This window comes from Chiroxiphia lanceolata, chromosome 1 (assembly GCF_009829145.1).
Source record: "Chiroxiphia lanceolata isolate bChiLan1 chromosome 1, bChiLan1.pri, whole genome shotgun sequence".
Classification (NCBI taxonomy): Eukaryota; Metazoa; Chordata; class Aves; order Passeriformes; family Pipridae; genus Chiroxiphia; species Chiroxiphia lanceolata.
In genome coordinates this window covers 74795301-74818323 of record NC_045637.1, presented here as the reverse complement: position 1 = coordinate 74818323, position 23023 = coordinate 74795301, and the positions used below count along the sequence as shown (strand labels likewise).

The 23023-nt window shown below is 37.2% G+C and overlaps 1 protein-coding gene across 13 annotated transcripts in view; it reads left to right on the top strand.

The window, feature by feature from the left end:
* The window catches only part of CTNND2 (catenin delta 2), a 629184-nt gene that overhangs the window by 461253 nt on the left and 144908 nt on the right, over positions 1-23023 (top strand). For all 13 annotated transcript variants that reach the window (XR_004356187.1, XM_032683409.1, XM_032683400.1 and 10 more), the window contains one exon: positions 5742-5874. Coding sequence is in view for 12 of the 13 variants with exons in the window: in XM_032683409.1 (XP_032539300.1) it covers positions 5742-5874 (133 nt within the window). In the remaining variant the exon portion in view is untranslated. The remainder of the gene's footprint in view (positions 1-5741; positions 5875-23023) is intronic.

The following is a 23023-nucleotide window of genomic DNA, read 5'->3' as shown; positions in this document are numbered from 1 at the left end:
GAAGAAAAGATAAAACAAATTTTTCAAGACTTTTTCAGCTCAACAACCCCAAAAGACAAATACCACTTTCTAACAAAAACAAACAAATTAACTAAACAAACCAAATAGTACAAATGGCAAAATTAAAGATATTCTAACCCCGCAGTCTAGAGGAGAGATAACATTGTACCAACGAAAGTAGGGTATGGCTACCTCAGGACACAGACAGCTTTTTTCATAAGAATTAGAAATGCAAACTCCCTCACAGGGAATGAGAGAAGTAAATATTTATAGATCAGTACCAATAGAGTGAAAAAAATATTTCATAAAGGTTCATAAATACATTTCAATTAAGAAGGCATTTGTAAATGAAATGAGGGTAACCTTGAGCAGATAATACTCACACCTGTGAATATAATCATGTTGTACTGGAGGCAGTAACCTGGAGCTGTGAATAGTATGATGTGGGCCAGTGTCATTAAATAATCTTAACTGTATCATCTTAAAATCTTTTCCTCTTCAATGAAAATGTTCATGAAATCTACAGACAGTTCAGCTCCGGGCCGTTTTTGCTATGTTGAAGTAGTTCTCATCTTACCTCTTCACAGGCTCATTCCTTAGAGTTATTTTATTTTAAAATACAAATCACAGGTAGTAATGTAAAAACAGAATAGTGATGCCTTATCAAAGAACATGCAAAGGCAGAACTGCAGGAGGGTATATTTGCCATTGTACAGGTCAGTTTTAGCCCTTTGCTGTATTGGAGATGTGATTTTTTTTGAAGTACTGGATTAACCTGGAGACCCCAAGTTTATGGTTCTGTTAAAGACCTGGGACATGCTGAGCATCTCCATCGCTGCTTGGCAGACCTGGGCAAGAATCCTGTGCATCTGACACATCGCATCCTTCTCTGCACCTCATTAGCAGACACAAATACATTGTAAAAAACACATTTGTGGTGAATCTCTAATAAGATGTAAACCAGAAATAAGAACCCAAGCTCTCGTGAGATTCACTGTGACCAATGGCTGGAGAGTAGACAGAGCCATCACACCTGCTTCTCCAATGCTTTGCAAAAGCTATCAGTATCCTTAGTTACCAGCTGGAGACCTTTTGGTAGCCTTTTTAAAATCAGTGCACGTATAGATGTAACAGGAACTTTGCTTTTGCTTTTCTGTGTAACATCAGCATTTTCAGTAGCAGAAGAAGAAAATTCTGGCATAATTCAAGCAAATACTCAGACGCAGTACATACTCTGTGTTCAGCAGCACCTTTAACTGACCCCACATAGCCAGTGCACTCAGCTGCGTTGCTCACAGTCTTTTAAGTCTGCATCTCTTTTGCTTTCTGACGTGTATGTGATATGATGGCAGGAGCAGGAAGTGGTTTCAATGCATTACTTGCAGTACCCAAATCAGCCTGAATTTCTAGGTGCTATTGATTCTGTGTCAGAATTGTTGTGTCTCATGTACAGCTCCTTGTTGATTCTCTTCAGTTGTTCATAGATAGAATGTAGCCTATTGTGATAGTCTAGGCATACATACTGCCGGCTTACATGGGTCCTCTTACACTCCTTTGGGTCCTCTTACACTCCTAGAACAGTAGTCTCCTGTAATCCATGGAACAGCCTTAGTCACCACTTCAAGCTGAAATCTTCAGCAGAATTCAAAATGAGATCAATCCTACATTCCTAGAACACAGTTTCCATAATAAAAAGAAGGTGGAACACCTTGGTGTGTAGTGGTCAGTTTCATCCAATGAAGATGCTTCTGAGAAAAAATGCACTTTGACAACCTGCCCAAATATTTGGAGTTTATGCCAAATGCCACTTTCCAGACAAAACTGTGAAGTTCTTGCACAGCTTGGATACTGTTGTGGAAAAACTCACACCACCATCAGAAACCTTTAGCTGACCTGAACAGATCAGTGTTGTTATTCCAAGGAAATCATAGGCAATAGCAGAAGATCTTGCACGTACAGGTACTACCTTACTCTTTATTTTTGGATCAACCACACAGATATTTTGTTAACATTCTCAAAATGTCACGCACCTCTTCTGATTTACTCCAGCCTTCTGGCTTGTTTCACCATCTGTGTGGATTACCTCACTCAGCTTTTAGAAGCATGGGGATGCTAATAAGGGAGATGGGCTTAGGGACACGGTTTGTTTAGGATATTCACTATCGTTTCAAATTTTGCATAATTCTACTTTATAATTTTACTAGGGATTAGGTTCTCATATGTTGCCCGTTTAACTAATTTTCATGTGGCACAATCTCAGATATTTCACAGAAATAGAGGTAGATTTGATTTTAATTTTCCTTCTCCTTCTCCTTTCCTTTAATCTGACACTTATCTTTGTCAAATACCACCCTACTGCTGCTTTTTGTGGGTAGGCAGTCAAAGATCAGTTTATTCCAGCTCTTGACTTCCCTACTAGTTGTTTTCTCTTACTTTTTGTTTGGCTCTCTATTTTAAAACATATTTTTTGTCATATAGGTATGCTTGGAGGCGTGGCCTGACTGTTCCTCCACATCTCTGCAAAATGTTCCAGATACATTTTGTGCCTTTGTCTTTAAGAATTTCCAGTCCTTTTCCCTTCTCCAGACCAATGCCAGTTGACTTCATTAAGTAGCCTTTCTAACTTTTCATAATGCAACTAAATTAAAAAAAAATTTAAAATAAATATTGTTAATAGAGCTGCAAGCCTGTTGTTCTTAAAAAAGACTCCTCTTTCTCATTCTCACTTTTTTCTCCTGTAAAAGACTAGTACAAAACAAATGAAAAATTTAAACCCCTAGAAACTAGTCTTTCTTGCCCTGAAGGCTGCTAAAATTATCACAATTATTCAAGCAGCCTTAACTGTTGACAGAAGTTCTTGTTTGTTTTATATAGCTACTGTATTTCATTTAGAAACTTCTAAAAATATCATCATCTTAGAGACCATCTGCTTAAAATGACAGTGCATACTAGGGCTAAATTTTTGAACTTTTTTTTCCTGCTTTGTTCATTTTCTCTCCTAAAACTGGTTACATAACAAACTCAGTATTCAGTGCTAAAGGTTTCTTCTCTAAATTAATTTTCTGCTTACATCCAGTGTGTATACCTTACATTTCCAATAGGTATTCATACATCGGTCATTTGCTGATGTTTTTTCTGGGAGATCAGAGGGGAAAAGTAGAGAGAGCCTTGTTTTCATATGTGTCCAGACTGCAGGTTCCTCAGAACAATTAACTGTACCTTTGATGAAGGGACCTTTTTTCCTTTTGCCCCCTCATTGCCTCTTCTTTCCTGGATCCCAGGACAAGAGGAAGAAGAGGAAACTGAGCTAGTTGTCAGGGCCTGTGATGTATTACTGCACATAACAGGCCTTTTGTTCAGTTGGTTTTTGGTTGGTTTGTTTTTTGGTTGGTTCAAGTAATGTATGTATTGTGAAGGAGGAAATTTCCTTTTCGGGAGAATTTGGTGATAGAAGTTCCAACACTTTGACATGTAGTTATTTGCTGTAAAACAACTACTTTCTAATGTTCCCTCTCATTCTCTTGTTATACAAGCTGTTTTATTCTGATATTTTGTATCCTCCCAAAATACTGACACCTGCACTTGAAATCTAGGATTGAAAATGAGAATAAATTAGAAGTGGAGGTAGGATAATTTACCCTCAGTAAGGTTGGTGGATTTTGCTTTCCATTTCTTATTTTTATTTAAACAAAAATTCTGGAATATGTCTTTGGTTTACTGAGAGCTGTTTATGTAGAAGACAGGTCTAATAGATTTGAAGAATCTTTTAGTGAGTGTTAACATGGTTAACTGGAAGAAAGCAAATACATGAGGAAGCTAACATGTCAGATAACATTGTTTCTGGGAATTATCTCTGGAAATTTAGGGTTTGTTTATGGGTTTGCACTACCCATTCTTTAACAGAAATAAGTGCTTAACCAATTAATCCCTTCCTTTTCACCTATTGACAAGAGTCATGGTAAGCTGGTATACAATGAAAACTGCAGTGTTTGCCATCTTTGGCTACTGAAGTTTCTAGCCTTCCCTGATACCTTTTACAATGTTCTCTAACTTTTCAAAATATCAGTGAAATGTAAATCTTTCTGAATATATGCAGATGTCTCTTGTAGAAGCTTCTAACAGTCTGTGTTATCTAAATGTTTATTGGAATCGTCCATATGTGATTTATTATTACATCTTTATGCTCTCTTTATATTAAATGCTTAATGTGAAATTAAATAATCATGAGTTAATGTATGCTTTGTTAGAAGAGAAATAACCAATGAAATTCTGAGTGTATTTTTTACATCCCATATTTATATTCTGAATCTTCATAAAGATACAAGTGTAATGACAACTCTCAATCTCACAAATGTCCCATATGAGAAGAGAACAGACAATCCCTCTGTTCTGTAGCAATTCATTATTATTGCAAAATAAATCTTGTTTCCAAGAAGTGTCATGGAGAAATGTCATATTTAAAGTGTGCCTGATTTTACTTGGGGCAGATTGCAGAGATACCTTGAATTGCCTCAGTGACATATACTTAGCCTCACTGCAGCAGAACCCTTATAATCTGGGAAGGAAACTGATGATCAAGACTGTTTTTTCAAACGTTATAGCTGGACTCTGCAACAGGTCTTGCAAGTGTTTTTGGCAATAAGCTCCCAGGTGGTAACTGCATGGTAACTACAATAGAGAATTTTTTCAGAAGTCACCTCTTTTCCCTAATTTCCCTCTGTTAGCCTGAATATGTAGCACCAGATGAAAGATGGTAAAAATATTTATATGGCACTTGGGGAAAAGGCATGTGATAACTAAGTATATCGTGCAGAGAAGCTGTGTGTGTCTCTGGCTCTTGGGACACAAAGTCCAAAGCCATTTTCATGAATGATTTTATCCTTAAATACAGAGGGGGAAAAATTACGTGAAGTTGCAGATTGATTTTAAGTTCAGGTCTGAAAGCTGCAAAATACCTACAGGGACTTGTTCAACATACATGGATTCAGTCCTTTCATGTGATGCTAATGGCATTTCATATTTTGTAGGATTAACGAAAAGTGCAAACACTGAGTCTTTGTGTTTGCCTAGCTGCTTTGGATAGAGTAGAAGAAATGAAGATTTAAAAGTTATCCAATGTATAAGTGTGTATTGTAAAATTACAGAATTACAGGACTGAGGTTGGAAGAGACCTCTGAAAGTCACGTGGTCCAACCCCCTACTCAGAGAGGGCCAGAGATGTGTAAGGGTTTTACATTGACTGTATCTGGAAAAAAATAAACCAAGAGACAAAATTGGTCATTGCTTTCTATATAAGATAGAAATTCGTATCCCACAAAGATTGTAGTAACTGAAAAGGACTTTTTGACAAATTAGCATTTCGTAGCAAACCATTTGTGGTTCTGATTCTAGCCTCCATATTTTCATTTTAATAAAGGATAATGTTATGAGCATCTATTTTCTTTCTTTTCTTATATTATAAATTCATATAGCCATTTTATTTAGGAAAATTTATGTTAGAGGACTAATTCCATGAAGTCATTTCTTCTTGTTATACTTGATGTATTTTTTTTTCAGAGAAGTACAGTTTAAAATAAAAAAATATTTTCCTATTTGATTTAATGTTTGCTTTGAAAATGGGGGAGGGGGGGAATCAAGATATTACTTAGCCATTTCTGTGTTCTTTGTTGACCCAACTGTTGCCACATTTATCGACTAATAGCAGAATTTTTGATGAATCTTTCATGTTTGCTTTCATACAGAGAGTTTGGATGGCGGGATCCAGAGCTTCCAGAAGTTATACAGATGTTACAGCATCAATTTCCCTCAGTACAGTCAAATGCTGCAGCCTACTTACAACACCTGTGTTTCGGAGACAATAAAATAAAAGCAGAGGTAAGATTTATAAGCCCTTTTTTCAGCAGTGTTGCTGTTTGCCATTTATCATTACCAGTTATTTATATGTGCTTTAAAAAAATCATACGAGAGAAATCATGGATATATACCTGGACCCATTTTACTCAAGCTTGCAGTTATTTGTTACCATTACAGAAAGTAAAAAATGCATAAAATATTGTTGTCATTCATTGTTTTGTTTTCTTTGGACTATTTTGATTGATTGCATACCATTTAAAAACTGTATCAGTAGTTGTTCGGTAATCAGCTAGTGGTGTAATCTTGATCTCACTGAAACATATGGGCATTTCCTTAGGGTTCTCAAAGAGACATTTGGACACTAAATACAAACACAGAAGATGAAAATTAAGCAAAAAGGTTCTGAATCAAAGCCTACTTTAATGTATAATTGTGTGAATAGAGTCTAATTTCACTGGGTTTTCAGCTTGAACTGTGATCATTGGTCTATGAACTTGAAATTCAGTGAGGATTGCATCTGAAATGCAATTCAAACATTAATATAGACTTTGTTCTGTACCTGTAGCTGATAGGTACTTCTTGCTTGCTTGTTCCATGTGGTTAATGGGACCAGTGCAGCTTTTGGCACAAGTTGAAACAGAAGGAAGGCGGCTCTGAGGGATCTGACAAACACACAGCAGTCAATTAAAATTGAATGAGTGAAGCTGTTACCAGCCCCAGCTGCCTCCCCTGGCCCTCTCAGAGATACTACTAGTCAGGGACATGTGGTGTGCACATAAATCTGTGCTGTACTGGCATCTTTTATCCTGGCATGTAGAGGTAAACAGAGATCAAGATCTGCTATTGCTTACTTGTCAGAACTGAGCAGTGATGCTGGCTTGCTAGTGCTTCATTATCCTCACCCTCAGAACATACCACTCTGTGAGTCTATTTGGCTATAACAGCCTTCCCTTCCAGGCTTTTTCATGCTGAGGAAATTCCTGAGTGAGTAAGCATGTGGTCTGCTGGCACTGGAAGAATTGCACTAGTTGTGTACATCACCTCAAACATCTTAGAAATAATGATAAAAATATATTTACATGACTGTAAAATGAAGAATGTTCGTGCACTGGAGAACAGAACTCTGGTACAGGTATCACTGAAAATTTTAACTGGACTCTCTCCCTGTACTCTTCTCTCATCCTTATTAAAAAATTAGTTCTTAAGTAAGAGAATTGATTATTTTCTGAGAAAGGAAGTTAAATAATTAGAGCAATTTATTCATTGTACAATCTCTGCTGCCTCCTGTAAGCCATAGACTGAGAGACCTTAAGTGGCTATCCCATTTGAGGGAAGAAGATGGTTTGATTTTTGTTGCTAATCATTTAGGGAAAAAGACGTCTAATTGTTGTTGATTCGATCACTTTTGATCTCACCCATCCCAGTAGGACATCAGCCTTTGTAAGCTTCTGGCTCGTGAGCTGGAAGGGTAAAGGTAACAGTAGAGCACTAGGGAGCATTCTGAGCTGCTTCTGTAAAAAGATAACAAATAAAACAAGGATTCCTCCACTTCTTTTGTTATTATTCAGGACTTTGATACTCCTTATTCCATAATACCTACTCTGCTATGGAAACAAACCAAAATACTTTTTTCGAAAGAGTTCATCTGAGAATATGCTTTCAAGCTTCTGGTACTTAGGGGTTTTGTAAGACAACAGAAAAAAGGGATATATTGTATACTTGTCTAATGCTTTGTGGAGCTTTTCAGACTAAAGCATCTAACATTAGCAAACTATTTTATTTCTATCTATCTATCTACCAACCTATGTTATTTAATGATAAGTCTTGTTGTGTTTGGGTCATGACTCAGCAGACAAAACAGTTTCTGTGTTTGCTGGGATTAGGGTCAATCCAAATGGCTCCGTAGTATACTTAAGGTCTGCTTGAGCTCTCCACTGAATCAGAATTTCTTGAGGAACCTTTTATGTGAGAGCTCAAAATCCTGTTGATAAGGGGATATCAGAGCAGATATTCAAGATTCTTAATATGTTTATACCCAGGCAGAGTAACTTGAGTGGTCCTGTTGAACCTACCTGGGACAACTCCTATGATAACTGTTAAGAATGTGTCTGAATTCTGAGTTGAACTAACACCTAAATAACAGAAACTGATATCAAAATTCTCTTTTCTGCAAAGTATTTGTGTTGCAGTTGCTTGTTGTGGCCAGTTCTCCTCTGTCTGAGAATGATCACATTTAATATCCAATTCCTTCTTCATGGAAAGCAGCATTCCAGTCCTGCTGCACATGGTCGCAGGGAACCCTGCCAGCTCGAACACAAGAGGCAAGGAAAAGAAGCACCAGGACATATCCTGTTTTCCTTGCGATCTCTTTTTGGGATTACATAGCACAAGAATTTCATTTGTTTTGAAGCACAGAAAACGCTGCTTTGACCAGATATGTAGCTTTAACATAGCAGATGACTTGGGCTAAAGAAAAAATGCTATCTTGGTGGTCTTTCAAAGGGTGGAGAAAGGACTCACATAGAAATATGTAAGTGAAGAATGCTGCTGGTATTTCACATGCCTGACAGGCACTGAGAAAAAAAGCAAATTGAATTCACTAAATAATTTATTAAATATTAATCTGTAATGTAATGTATATGTATAATGTATATATATATATATGTATGATAATATAATAAACAATGTAATGTATACAACAATTTAGTTTATTTACCTGGTTGTACTGAATTTGAAATGCAATGCAGTTGTTAAAGTTTCAATGCTGGAGTTATCCAACAGGGAAAAAAAAAGTTCTTTTACCTTTATCAGTATTGAGCATCAAATTGTCACCCTGCAATTAATGACTATTTCATCCAGAGTTTCTGGAAATAACTGTCCTGAAATACTTTTTTTTTATTATTCTTTTAAGCATGATTTATATTGTATCACCTACTGAAAAGGTGATTAATGATCTGTCCTCTGAATCTGACCATTCTTTCAATCTCCCAGTTTTGTTTTTGTATAGGGGCAGGACAAAGACCTTTATATTCTTTTTTTTTGGAACAAGGTCAACTAAACTTTAGACAGAAACAGAAAATAGCAATTGTGACTATAGGCATTTCTGAGATTGCTAGCACCCTTTATGGTTTTACCATTAAGTTTTTCTCTTCTAAAATATTTCGATTTCTGTGGCTGAAATGGGGAACACTATCCCTTGCTTCCTCTGTCCCCCCAAGAAGAGGAAGTGGAAATGCTCTTTAGAAAACAACCATGAAAAAGATACTCAGTCAAAAATGTTTAAAGTCTTGCTAGGGAAACTAGAGATATTTTTCCCTTCGTGTCCAAGTTCTTTATGGTAGGTGTTATTTCTAAAGCGCAAGTTGATCACAGGCATACTTCTGAATTGGGTGGCATCACTCTAAATGTACCTTTATTGGTATGTAAGTGCAAATGCCCTGCTCAGTTTTATGTTAACACTGAGGTCTGCAAATGCCTTTCTCTGACTTCAAGGACTTTCAAACAAAGTTGGTAACTGTTTATGTGAAGATGCCTCAGGCTGGATACTAAGGTGTCAGAAGCCATTTACTTTTTCACAAAAAAACCTTACCTTCTGGAGTGATTTATGTTTTATATTTCTGGTAGAATTTTTGTTTTTCCCCTTCCAGCCCTGATCATAGCAGAAGAGCAGTAGGTAAATGCAATAAACACTGACCATTGATAAAGATGGTGTTGTTATTTCTTGCAGGTGCTGCCACTTCTATGCTGCTCAAAACCATTTAGTGCTAGTCTTTATTTCAAAGTACGATTTTAACTGCTGCTCTTACCTGAAAGTTTTTCACAAATGCTACTTCTGAGTCCCTTTAAGTCTTACTTAACAGCAAGGCAGCTGCTACATCTGCTCTCAGTAGTGCTTCTCATTCTCTACTTTTATTCCCTGTGCTGGGTGGTTAGGTGGTAAGCAGACATTAGAATGGAGTTGAAGAAATTGGATTATTTTTGCTAATGTTTGATAGTTGGTTTTTCATCTTGTGTTGAACAGTAACCAACCCTCACTAAGGGTCTCACGTATGTAAAAGGGGACATAGGGAGGCAGAAGCCTAAAGGCTGTAAAAATTACCAGGCAACCCATTACAACCCATAATTCTGAAATTCAGAATCTCAGAATACTTCAGTAATTCTTTATATAAATTATTCTTTCATTGATGACGGTGAAGAATGTAACTAAAAGGCAAAAGGAAAGGAAAGGAGAAGTTTTGATCAGATATTTGAAAGTAAATGAAAAGCTGATCAGGCAGAAGAGCACAGGAAGACCGTTTCAGATGGCATTTTCTCCTCAGGAGAGGGCTCTTACACAAACAATGGTGAGATTGTGAGCAGAGCCAGAGTAGCTGCCCCTGGATGCCAAGAAGGAACAGACAGGGGATATAGGAAAAGAGAAGCATTTTAAAATACTCAGCAGAGAACATTTCTTTAAAAGAGCACATTCTATGAAACACAGGATTCATTCTTCCACAGCATTTTTTCTTCCTATAATGACATTTTCCTCTTTTGTATGAGGTCACCATGTAAAGGGATTGAATTGTGGAGTTTCACACGCCAGCACCATTTTGCTCTCATGGAAGATGGCAGCCTGCCATCAGCTGCAAAGGTGTAACAGGTCACTCAGGGGTTCTGGCACCAATGATTGCTTTCTGCAAGCTAGGAAATTAATTTTTGCCAGCAAAGTCACAACACTTGAGATCCTTCTCTGAGGAAAATACTGCAAGGATGCCAAATAAAAGAACAGTAACTGCTGAACTGTCCTACCTGAAGCCCTCCCTTGCATCCTAAATAAATACTGCTGGATTGGACACTTTCCTCTTCATCTTGGAGAGCATTGCCACATACTCCCTTCAGGAGAAAAGTATCAGTCCAGACATTTATCACATGGGAGTTCTAAAACCTGAGTGATTGCATGCTGAAATCATCTCTTTTCCAGCTTGCTGAAATTCATCATTCACATTCATTTTATCATTAAAATAAAGGTATTTCTACATCTTCTTCTGGGAGTTTTTCAAAGTGCCCAGAACCCTTTCAACATGGTACCACCACTTGTTCACATGTCAAGCAGTGGACATAAACCATGCAAAGGAATTAATTCACCACAGCAAAACAAAGAATTTCCTATTCCACCACTTCCTATGGGCAGGCAGTTTGCCTTGTACCATGCATCTTGTGGCATTCTTGCGATCCCATTAATTTGGGGTGGGATACGGGGGCTGAAGATCTTTTCCCCTAGCCTGTTGAAAGATTTGTAAAACACAAACCTGGAACGGATGAAAGATGAATCCTGGGTTTTTTTGATTGATAGAAACGAAGCCCTTTTTTGCCCCATGATCAAAATCCCATCACTTGGATATACTATGTCTTGTCTCACCTTCTTTCCACAGAAGATTTTGTGAAAGCAACCTTTGTTTTCTGCTATTGCTTTTTTATTTATTTTTTTTTTAAATCAGACCCTTTTGATTCTGTCTTCTGACCTGTGTAACCACTCATGATCACTCTGCTCCCTTCCATTTTATTTATTCCAGCAGTCAGTGGCTTGAGTTCTATTTCTCTTTTAAGGCAAGCAGATATAAATGGTTTGTTTCTCCCAATGCTTTCTACACTTCAAGCTCTTCTCTATTGATAGGTATACAAGAGAGTATTTATGATAGCATTTCAGTAAGTACAGTGCCAGTTTGAAGTGCCTAATATGTCTGCTCCAGAAGTCTCTTTGTGCTGTCTCCATGATACCCTCTCTCCTCTTATAGTTTGAATTGTGTGCATCAAAGAAACACTAATTCACTGCCTATAGTACAAACCTGTGGCTGAACATTTTTCCTCTTTAATATTAACTAAAACAAGTGAGACAGAAATGGCTGCATTGGTCTTGACACAACAGTCTAAGTTAACATTAAGACCGCCTAAACTCTTAATGGTCTTAAAATATTTTTATTATTTAGAAGAATGCTAATAAAAAACACACTTTCATTCACTATCATTAAAGTATTGTAATTCTATTTCTCCCTTTAGCTAGACTCCAACACTGAATTACTAAATAATGTTTATGAGAGTATATCACTCTGTTTTTTTCTTGCTAATATATTGTCTTTACTTTCCTAATAAATTCCAGAAACATGGATAAATATAAATATAAAGTGGTAAACCCTTTCACTTTTTTTTAGTTTACTTTCTATCTGGTAATTAAATCTTATACTGACAGTCTTGCTTTGAAAAGCATTTCTGAATGCATTTCTGTGTTTAGTTTTACCATCTTACTTATACATTACCACTTTATCATATTTATCTCTTCTGATGAGAGAGTGCATGTCTTTGTTTTGTGCACAGTCTTTACACTGATTAAGGCTGAATATTAATGAATATCGTTGAGCGCTGTGCAATACCCCCACAATCTATGCTTTCTGTAGCACAGAAGAAGTGGCATTTTATACTCTGGGATCCCTCTGGGGTCATTTCACCATGGTTATTCTTGATTTTATCATCAGGACACTGTGCCTGAATTATAATAATGATGCACTGTGTACCTGGCATATATTTCACTTGATTTAAGATTAGGAAAGTGTTTCAGTTGTTCAATAAATGAATTAATTACAAGCCCCAGAGGAGTGACATTTGGTTAAAGGAGGGAAAGGAAGATTTAGGATGTTAAACTAGGATATTAATGGAAGACTGCACAGCAACATAGAGGCAGATTGCTGGGGCCAGTTCTTGTCTTCTAATCCTCTGCTCTGCTAAGGAACCCGATGAATGTTTTGGGTTTATTGCCTTCACATTTCAAAATTATTCCTTTTGAAAAAAAACCTCAATTGGGAATAAAGAATCAGTATTGTAAAGGGACATGATTTTAAAAAGCAATAAACAAGAATGTATTATTTCATAAATGTAATACAACATCTAGTTGTGATTGAAGTTTGAGTTAATGCTAGATAAACAAAATTAGACATTTTGCTTGCCCTCCTGTTTTCAGTCATTTTGTAACATACCATTCTTTCTCATCTTGAAAGGATACTGAATCAAATTAATTTACAAAGTGACTGAAAACATTATTTTAAAAAATTGTGGGCTTAATATTGAGCATATGTATTGGTATTTTCATCCCACACACTGCTTTACTGCTTTCATGTTCCTCTCCACCCACTGTCCAGTTATTCCCTCTCCGGGGAATAACCAAATGGACAATATTTTCCTGACTCTTCCCAGTTCTTTTTTAAGGTTTTTCTATGATACTAGTATATAGTCAGGAACAATTATTTAGAGCTAAAGCAAGCCAAAATCTTTTTTTGTTGTTGTTCTAGTAGTTAATGAATGTCCATGTTTCATATGGATAATTGCAAGTTTGCTCTTTGGACTATCCTGTTTATGCACTACACAGCAAACTGTTAGCAGTATTCACAAAAATCTTTGGGATACCTCTGTTCTGCTTCTGTTTAGGGTCATGGCACTAGTCTTCTTCTGGGCTGAGGTCTTGAACAACAACCTACCTAGACCTCCTGATAATCTGGGTTTGGCATTCACTCCTACAGCGTCTGCCTCACTGAATATGAGAATACTGGCTAAAGGTTTCTATCTTTTTCAGCTCCGGACAGTCCAAATAAGCACATAGAAGAGAATTTTAGGGATTAAACTTGATTAGCCAAAAAAAAAAATCAGATGTGAATATCTGGTGATAATGCTTTTTAAGCAGTTAGGAGAAAAGAAAAAAAATCAGTATTATGTGTGCAAATGAGTGCCTTCATGCTACTTTCTGCGGTATGCATCAGATGCAGGCAGAACATTGCACTGTGTTGTGAATCTCTCTCCACTGGTCTGAGGAAAGCATGTTGCAGTTGTAGTAAAACATTTGCAAAAACTGTATCTTTTATGTTTGAAAATATTATGTCGTAGGGAAGGAAAGGTAATACACACTGAAAGACAGTGTCATTTGACATAGGAAATATGATTTTCCTACATTTTGAATAGGCAATAAATATATTTGCAGCCTTTTCAAGCAGTATAATGTTCTACTGTATGTGCCATGGATTTCGTTCTATTCATAACTCTCTTGTCAATTGCTGCTCTGATTTATTAGGCTGATGTGTGAATGCAGAGGATTACTTTCCTATTGTAGAGCATATTTTTTATTACTGCTCTCATAGTCCAGCAAGCCATGGTAAAATTTTGTACACTATATATAGAAATAAAATAACCTAGATCGATATCAATATCTGTAATTTGATGCTTTCTCAACATATCTATACTAAAAAGGTTGGTAGCAAAATTTTTTCAATAAGGTGAATCATAGTCCTGATAAAAAGGCCCTGCCAAATAAAACTTTTAAGGTAAAGACCATCAGCTGATCTTCAAAATGTATTCAAAAATACAAAGAGATGGCTGTTACTAAGCTACTGAGAATGGTTTCAGCAGAAGGCACGGGTTTGTACAGGCGTAAGAACACCTGAAGCTCTAAAATAACAATGCCTATCTGTCTATCCAGCCACTGCAGAAAATTATTTGAGGTCATTTGAACCAGTCCTTAATGTAATCTCAGAGTAAATCTGTAGCAGTGGTGCTGAAGTCAGTCCTGCTCTTCCAGGGTTTACACTGGTGTAACTCAGACTATGACTCATACCACAGAAGGGATAAAGGAAAAACCAAGATATTAAAAATTATCCATTTTGAAAGTCTGAAGTTTTGTACATTTTTTACTGGTTGTGGGCCAGATTCCCTCCTTCTCATTCTGGAAAAGTACTACTTACTGATCAGTGACTGACATTTCTAAGGTTGCTATGTTTTAGAGACCTTGGTTCAAGCAGATATGGAAACGCATTAGATCTGTGATATATAGCTTGAAATGTCATTTGGAATATAGTATACTTGGAATATAGTTTTTTAGTCTCACAAAGAGATTTTATACATTCCTGCATTCTTATCTGTCTAAAAAGTAGAGACTGTAATGCCCATTATAGGGATCATTTAACGTATATAAAGAATTAGTTCATGCAAAATGATGAATTGCACAATAGGTCCAAATCAGCCTTTTATATTTGAGCTGTTGCTGCCACCACAGTTGCTGAGGAATGAGTGGGCAATCTGCCCAACTGTGTCAGCAGCACTGCTGGGTTTGGCTCTTCGCTTCACTAGACATGCTGCAGGCACATGGTTAACCAAGCAAGGCCCTAAAGAAAGGGACACACTCCTTACTCCACATACAGAAGTATTACATGGGTTTGGGTGAAGGTTTTGGTGAGGTTTGTTTTTTTTTTCAGAACTGCTACTTTGCTATTCTTATGTCCAGAAGGAACTGAAAAATTGCTGCAACTCACAAGCTTTATGGAGTGGTAAGCAGTTAGTCTGTTGGCAGTGAAGTAGCACCATTTTTGATGGTTATTTTTCTTGTTTCTCATTTCTGTATGTTTTTTCCTGTATTCTGCTGATTTAAGAAGATGTCTAGAGTTATGCTGGACAGCTTTTGGAAAGTGTCATCTGAAGCTTATTGGCTTATTTAAAGTAAAGTGTCGGGAAAGTAATAAGGAAAGAAATAGAGAACATTCCTGGGACCTTCTGCAAGTCTGTGGTTGCATGCCCTGGATACTGCATGAAGTTCTGTCTTCCCCTATTTCAATGAGTATAGGAAATCTAGAAAAAAAGTAGAATTGTGGATTTTGAAGGGCAAAGAGAACCTGAGCTAAACAAAGGGGGGGAAAAATATTCAAACCGGTACATGTATATATATGTATGCACATACATTTACTATAACACATACTTTTATACATATATAATTTTGCATCTTGAACTGGGGGTATTGCAAAGTGTGCTAGATATGAGGCAAGTGCTTACTTGTGCTGACTTTTACCTCATTTATAAAACTCATGTAAATGGAGAGATGGAGAAAAGATTCTGCTGTGCAGCTTTCTGTAGCACTGAAACTCTTAAATTACAGGTTGTATCTTGCCTTTGTGACCTTAGACAAATATTTTAATTTTATGTGCCTGAGTTTCTGTTAGCAAAACTTCCTAGCAAAGAGAGATGTTGCTTTTGAGGCAGTAGCTTGTTCCCCAAATACTTCAACTTTAAGACAGAAAATTCTCATGTGACTGAAAGATTCTTTGAAGGATAATACATCAGTTATAAGAAGAGAGTACTTCTTGTTTAAATCTCAGTAGATAATGCCCTGGGAGCAGAGGTCATAAGAGGGCAGTATGATGTTTGATGTAATAAATTGTAAATATATTTTTAATCTGAGTAGTGGCACGCTGTTTATTCTGTGAGGCAAACTGTCTGAGGTAGCTACAGCAAGCACTGAAAAAGGACTTTTTTGAATTTCCTTTTAAAGCTGAAATGTCAGATAGAGTTGTTCTATTGTTTAGGCTTAAATGACTGAAAAAAATTAATTTTCTGTGGTTTTTCTGTTGGTGACCCATCTTGTTCCTAGATGATATTTGTGTTCACATTGACTAAATCTCACTAATAATATGCTTAACTGAGTAGAGTTAAGTACAGCTTCAGAAGTCTTCATCCAACTCTGAAGTTATGTCCTCTCCTGCTGTAAGAATATTTGAAATAGTGACCTACTGCTTTCTCTAAAAAAATTAGTTTTTCTTTGCATAAAAAAAAAAGAAGTTGAATTTTCTATATCTTGTTTAACTTCACTAGGTATCTGGTTATAGGAATACCAGGATGTTTTTAGTGGAAGTATATATGTCAGTTCATTTCACCGATAATAAATGCAATCCTTCATTTTCAAATAGATCCTTAATTATTTTTAAATACCAGAAAGTAAATGATCCACACCCTCAGTGTTAATCATCATTTTTCATTTAATTTCAGGCAGTACTAAGTCAGTACTTGAGTAATGCCAAAGTCTTCACATCCTAAATTAGTATTGCCATTGCATCATCTATAAAGTGCACAGTGCTATGCCTTCTTTAGTATTGTGTGGTTTTTTACTGTTTTGAAAAGCAAAGACCCCAAATCAATATCAAGTAGTTACAATACCTTCTAAGGGCTTTAGCATGTGTGTATTTTACCTTATTGGGGCCCCCTGGTGGCCTAGTGGTTAGGATGCGGCACTCTCACCGCCGTGGCCCGGGTTCGTTTCCCGGTCAGAGGAATCCCCCGGGCAGATGGAGCTCGTCAGCCCTGTAAGGCCATCCATCTAAGAGAAGGTCACTCTAAACAAACCTACGTCCTGAGGACCTCACTGCCACTGTCCAAGCTTGCTCGGCCCCAGCAGATGAACCTCAGGATTAAAGGGTGGGCTCAGCTCAGCGCACACTGTGTCTCACCTAAAAAATCCACTGCACAGGCTCGAAGGGTAAAGACCTTTCCCAAATCTTCGTTCGCGAAGACTGGCCATACATATACATTTTACCTTATTTATGTGTAGTCCTCAGTGTTAGTTTATAATGTAGTTCAATGCCAATGTGTTCATTTTAGGAGATACTGCTTTTAACAGTGGGCTTGAAAATTGCTTTTCTGAAGCCTTCACATCACACGAGCACTTCAGGTCAGCTCTACACTTGCAGTTAGAAGTGTTGCTTGGAAGACCCCACTAGTCCTTGATGTTTAGAATAGGATGCTTGTGTTGTCCTTCAAATGAATGTTTTTTAAGAGTTTAGGGTAAAATGCTTTACAATTATAGGTAACTTATACCTAGCCAGGGGTTTTTTTTAGTCAAATATAAAATCACACTAAAACCTTGATTTATAATAGGTATAGCCTTCCTACCAAGCATGAAAAACAAAATGTGTCACAGAGCAGAATACAGTAAGGCTTATGGACTGAGAAAGCAGCATATTTATTCATACCTTCCCAAGGCAATTTTAGAACATGATTTTGAGTCTCCTCCTGTTCAGAAAATGTTTTTGAGGCTCTGTTAACCTCACATATAGATCCCAAGATCTAAAGAGGTCAATTAAGAGATACAGGGAAAACAAAACTGTACTCAGTAACAGAAATAAGATACCCAGTCCCATAAGGAAAGCTCTTGAGTATTGACCCCGTGCTGTGGATCCTCACATATCGCACAACCATTCCACCAAACACCCACCTGGTTTCTACAGACACATGAGATAGATCCCCTTCCTTCTCCATGCAGTGCAGTTTAGCACACAAGGGAACAATTTTTATTCAAGTGGAACATTGTATATGTCCTGGTGGTTGAATTTGTTTACATTATGCCTCTTCACATCTTTATGTTGCCTTTGTGTCTGATCTGAAAAGTCCTAATGAGAAAGCCATTCTTAAATGGGACCTAGATCCAAACCCTGATTTAGATTCCTTAAACAAATTAGACTTTGGAGTTAATGCAGCAATTTGCATAACATTCTCCTCTATTTTCAGCTAAAATTGCTCAGCACTTTTTTAAACTTGTAGCAAATTACTTTGCTAATGAGAATAAATTGCCCTGTGATGTTACAGGTAAATTTGTCTGTAATAAATCTCACATGCGTTTGCAATGTACCGATTTTGTCTTGTCTTCCTGTTGTTCCATAGACACATCAGAAGAAATAGTGGAGAGGATTTAAAGTTTGAACCACTGCATTTATCTTAAGAGACCCACTGTACTGAATACTATTCCCATATTCTGATGGAGATTTGTTTTCTCTCCTTCACATCTGTTTTAAGTTTTAGGAACTAAGTTTCCGAAACTAGCTAGCAATGAGGCTGCCTGTCTTCCAAACTCTTCTCTGATAAATAGTGTCTTTTTTTTCCTCTTAGGTGGAAGCCATTTTAGTAATGTAAACAAGACAAAGATACATAATGGAGAGAATTTTTAATTGCAAAAAAAATCTAGAAATGTAATAATTTCATGGATATAAATAGTCAGTGCAGTCAAGTTGCTCTGCAGCCTGTGGCCTCCTGGACTTTCCTGTAGTGCTCTGGTCTGTGTGGGCACGCCAGTCTGCTCAGACAGTGAGCCTGAGAAGAACAGAGTGACTGTAGTCAAAGAGCGTCTCACAAACACCATACTGCCTGCCACCATTTAAAAAGTCTTGGGCATTTTGTTCAGCTCACTTGCAGCTTCTCCTTCCAGCAACAGAATTGCTTGAAATCTATTCACATGTGAAATAGTAAGCACTTACTCTGCTAGTTAGAAAACCAGCATCTAAGAACATTAAAACCAATTATTACAAATAATTTCCAGAAGCAGACCTAAACTGAAAAGTCTTTTTAATTTGGTGTTTATTGAATATATACTGTCACCTGTGCTAGCAGTCACTTAGTTTTTAGTTCTGCTCCATATGTAACACCGTGACATTAAAAATAATTCCATGTGTTTAAATACTTATATTTTGATATATTGAAACATGCTTTCTTAATAACAGAAGTGTCACAGAATAAATGGTGGATGATGCTGTGTGTTATGTCAATTAAGCTGGCAGTTAATATCTATGATGTGTAGAAAGGCTTGATTGTTGTTAGATTTCCTTCACCACCTTTGGATGAAGATTTATTCAAAAGTGATTATTAAGAAAAATGTGGAAATTAAACATCTAACCATGAATTAATCTTTGAGTTAGGAATGTGGAGCTGTTAATAGTGGAAGATTTAATGTCTTATTGTTAAGAGGAGATTGTGTTATTTTAGAAACACACTTTATCACTCTGTCAGTCTCTAACAATTTTTGTCACCTGCTCTTAATCCTCTTCTGTTTCCATTATATTTTACTTTGTAAGGCAGGGTAGTCAGAATTAAATGCAGAGAAGGATGTTCCAGTTATACCTACTGGCAAAATTTGAACAATATCTCAGATACCCACTTGCTGAGTATAAATAGAAGAGGAAGGGTGTTTGGGTTTCTATCACAGCTGTATTTTTAGTCTGTTTTGGAATACTTAATTATCTAACAATCTTTGGCTAAACTGTTTAAAATTTGAAGCTTCCCTTTTCTTCATTTTTGTATCTCTAGCTCTAATTTTTGCAGCCTTCCAAGGGATGGAAGAGACAATTTCCATTATGCAGTGATTGAAAGAAAGGGTTTTGCTTCTTTTTTTTTCTTTGCTGCCGGGCAGAATAGAATAATTTTCCACAGATTTCCCAACTTATATTTCAAAATAGGGTTCAAAACCTTAGTAGTAGTCAAAACAGCTAATGTCAGTTAGCTTTGACTTGCTTCTGCTATTACAAAGCCATAAGCAATAGCCAGATTCCAGGGTCAGTTTTCTCATAGCTCAGTATGAAGAGAGGTCAATCACCTATATTTTGTTCACTCTTGTCTCACCAGTATCTATCCTCTAGAATCACAGTGTCCCTGATAGCTCTTTCCCACATCTCCTATCCAGCTCATCAGCTATTCCAGCTCCAGGTTCACTAGTGTTACGCCAATCCAGAATGTAGACCATACTTATTCAGGAAAATTATTAGCAATTAGGATTAATAAGAAGATAAAGCCGGACTGCAGTGATCAAACGAAGGTTTGGCTGGACCAGCATACTTAAGCACAATTTATTTATACATCTCATCCTTCTCTGTTTTCTCATGTTATTCCTCCCCCATGCGTTTGGATATTTGCCGTTTCCTATCTTTGCCCTTCTGCCCAGACATCCCACAGTTTGGCACATTGTCACAATCCCTTGCAACATCCCATCAGCGTGTTCTCTCCCATAGGACCTGTGATGACCTTTTCATTCATTCCTCCCTGTGTACCCATTTTACCAGTTAACAGAGCTCAGGCTGAACCTCTCCAAGCCTTGGAGCAGTTCCTTCAGTAGTCCATCAACCAGTGAACTCTCAGACCTGGTCTTTTGTATTGTCTCTTGTTTTATAGGGTTTGTGTATGTAAGTGTGGTTTATTACTTTTCCTGTCTCATCTGTGTTTATATGCTGGACAGCCATTGAGCAGATGTCCTCATAAAACAGATGTCCTTACATTCCAGGTATCTACATAGCCCTCACATCCTACATTTAATTTCCTTCCATACATCCAACCCATCTATTGTATTGAATTAGAAAAGCAAGCTATCAAGCAATTCATACGCTAAAACCGTACAGTAATCAAGTGTATATGTATAGAGATAAATAGATAGATAGATATAGATATATTGTTTCAGGCATATCATCAATGTATTATTGACTTGTTTTGCCAACACATATGCTTCAGGCTGGTCATATGTAACTCCTGGTAGATTAAGTATTGAACAGTCCACTGTTGTGGTAACCACCATTGAATCAAAGGTGTCTCTGAGACAATTTGGAGGGGCAGAGACCTTGGATGGAAATCTCCTTCCTCTGATTCAATACCCCCGGTTCTCTCCAATACAGAGAGAGAGATATCAGACACACTAAGATGTAAGTGAAAAAATAACTCTTTATCAAGAGGAATGCTAAACAGTACTGATAAAACTGGGTCGAGCTAACCAGAAAAATTCCCAAGTTCCTGCCCACCAGACCAAAACAAGATGGCACCAGCCTCCCCCCACCCATTAAAACCTGACAGGAATAGTTGGAGGGTCAGTGCTGGAGTGAGGCTGCAGTGCTGGCACAGGCATAAGACACCCTCTGGAGCCAGCGATGAGACCTGGTCACTGTAACTCGGATGGTGGTTGTAGTCCTGTTCCACTGAGGTGGGGGTAGAGGCCTGAGTGGTAGGAGTCCCATTGAGTGAGGGAAGTCTACGTAATGAAGTCCATGTGGTCTTTTATTGGGCTCAGGGTAGGTGGAAAAGCTGGGGTGAGACTTCTGGTGAATAAGGGCTGTTGAAAAAAAAAACCAAAACCAAAACCAACAAAGCAAGACAGTAGTCCAGATAAAAAACAGCATCAGAAACTGTGCTTCCAGTTGGGAACAATCAGCTTCATCTCTCCCCGCTTGACACAGTTTCTCTGCCAAGTATCTGAGCTTGGAAATTCAAAGAAAGTTTGCAAAATAAGTCTTGTCTTTCCCAGGTAAGAATAGGATCTTTCTTCAATAAAATTTAAGACATTTTATCAAGTTATGTAAGGTGTTATGTAACATCTGTTTCATTTCTTTTGTATTACCCATAATTTTTTTTACAGAAATGTGTTTTAGATTAATATTTTATGCTCTTGCTTTTAAGAAAGTGTCTTTGAATCATTTTCGTCTGCTGCTGACTTCAGGTTCCTGGGAGAGGAGGAGCTGCATGAGCTGAATACTAGTGTGCTGTCAGCTACCACAACTGAAGAGGGAAGGTGCAGATTTGAATGTGTCAGAACCACACATTTCCCCTTAGAATGAGCAGAAAATAGCAAAACTTGTCACCTGAGAGCATCCATAAACTGCTGAGGAGCATGAGATGCCACTTGATTGTGTCGAAGAGGAAGAGTGGGGAAAAAAACATAGGCACAGTCCCTCTGAAATGAGGCAGTCTTTAGATGAATTACAGTACCCAGAATAATTTTTGCTACAAAGTAATAATTTTTCTCATTCTTAATCTTTTTTTTAGCAGTGAAGCAATTAAAATATTCATTCAACATATTGTGCTTTGAAAATACAATTCACAAAGATCAGCAGGCATGTTTTCATTCTGTCGTTCCTGATATTACTCATCACACCAGGCAACTCATTTATTTTTAACTGTCTTCTTTCTTCTATCAGATCTTGTTTCTTTTCAGAGGTTGAAGTGTGAAGCTCAGTGGTTGATTCACCTTTTGTAAAACTGAAGCATAAATTTTTGTTCCTAGTCTGTTTAGTAGATGTCATCTGTTTTGTCATATAGGTGGCTCTTCGTGTAGCATGGCTGGTTTTGAAAATCTGGTCAGCAGAGGAAGCAAATGTATTTTAATATGAAGGTTAAATGATGATATATTGTAAACCAAAGCAAACAAACAAGCCTCACCGCTCACCTCTCCCAGATAAACTTGGTAAATTTTTCCTGGCTCGGAAATTAACTAATTGATTCATTGCAAGTCATCCTGTTTACTTGGGAAAGTTTTGACCAGTGAGATATATTGCAACACCTTTTCTCTTTGACCTGCTTATCTGGTTTCTAAATTGAAAGATGTCATGGTTTCTCTGAGCAGCAGAAACATAGATTCTCTAAAAGATTAGTGAACTTTTCTGCCTCTCGTTGATATATATTTTACCAATGTCCATTCATATCTCTGCACTCTCCACATAATGCTGGTTGCTGTAGTCTTTGAGGTGACCTGCATATTGCTCAGGAAGTTGGACATGAAGTACTCATATAATGCCTATTTAAGGGAAAA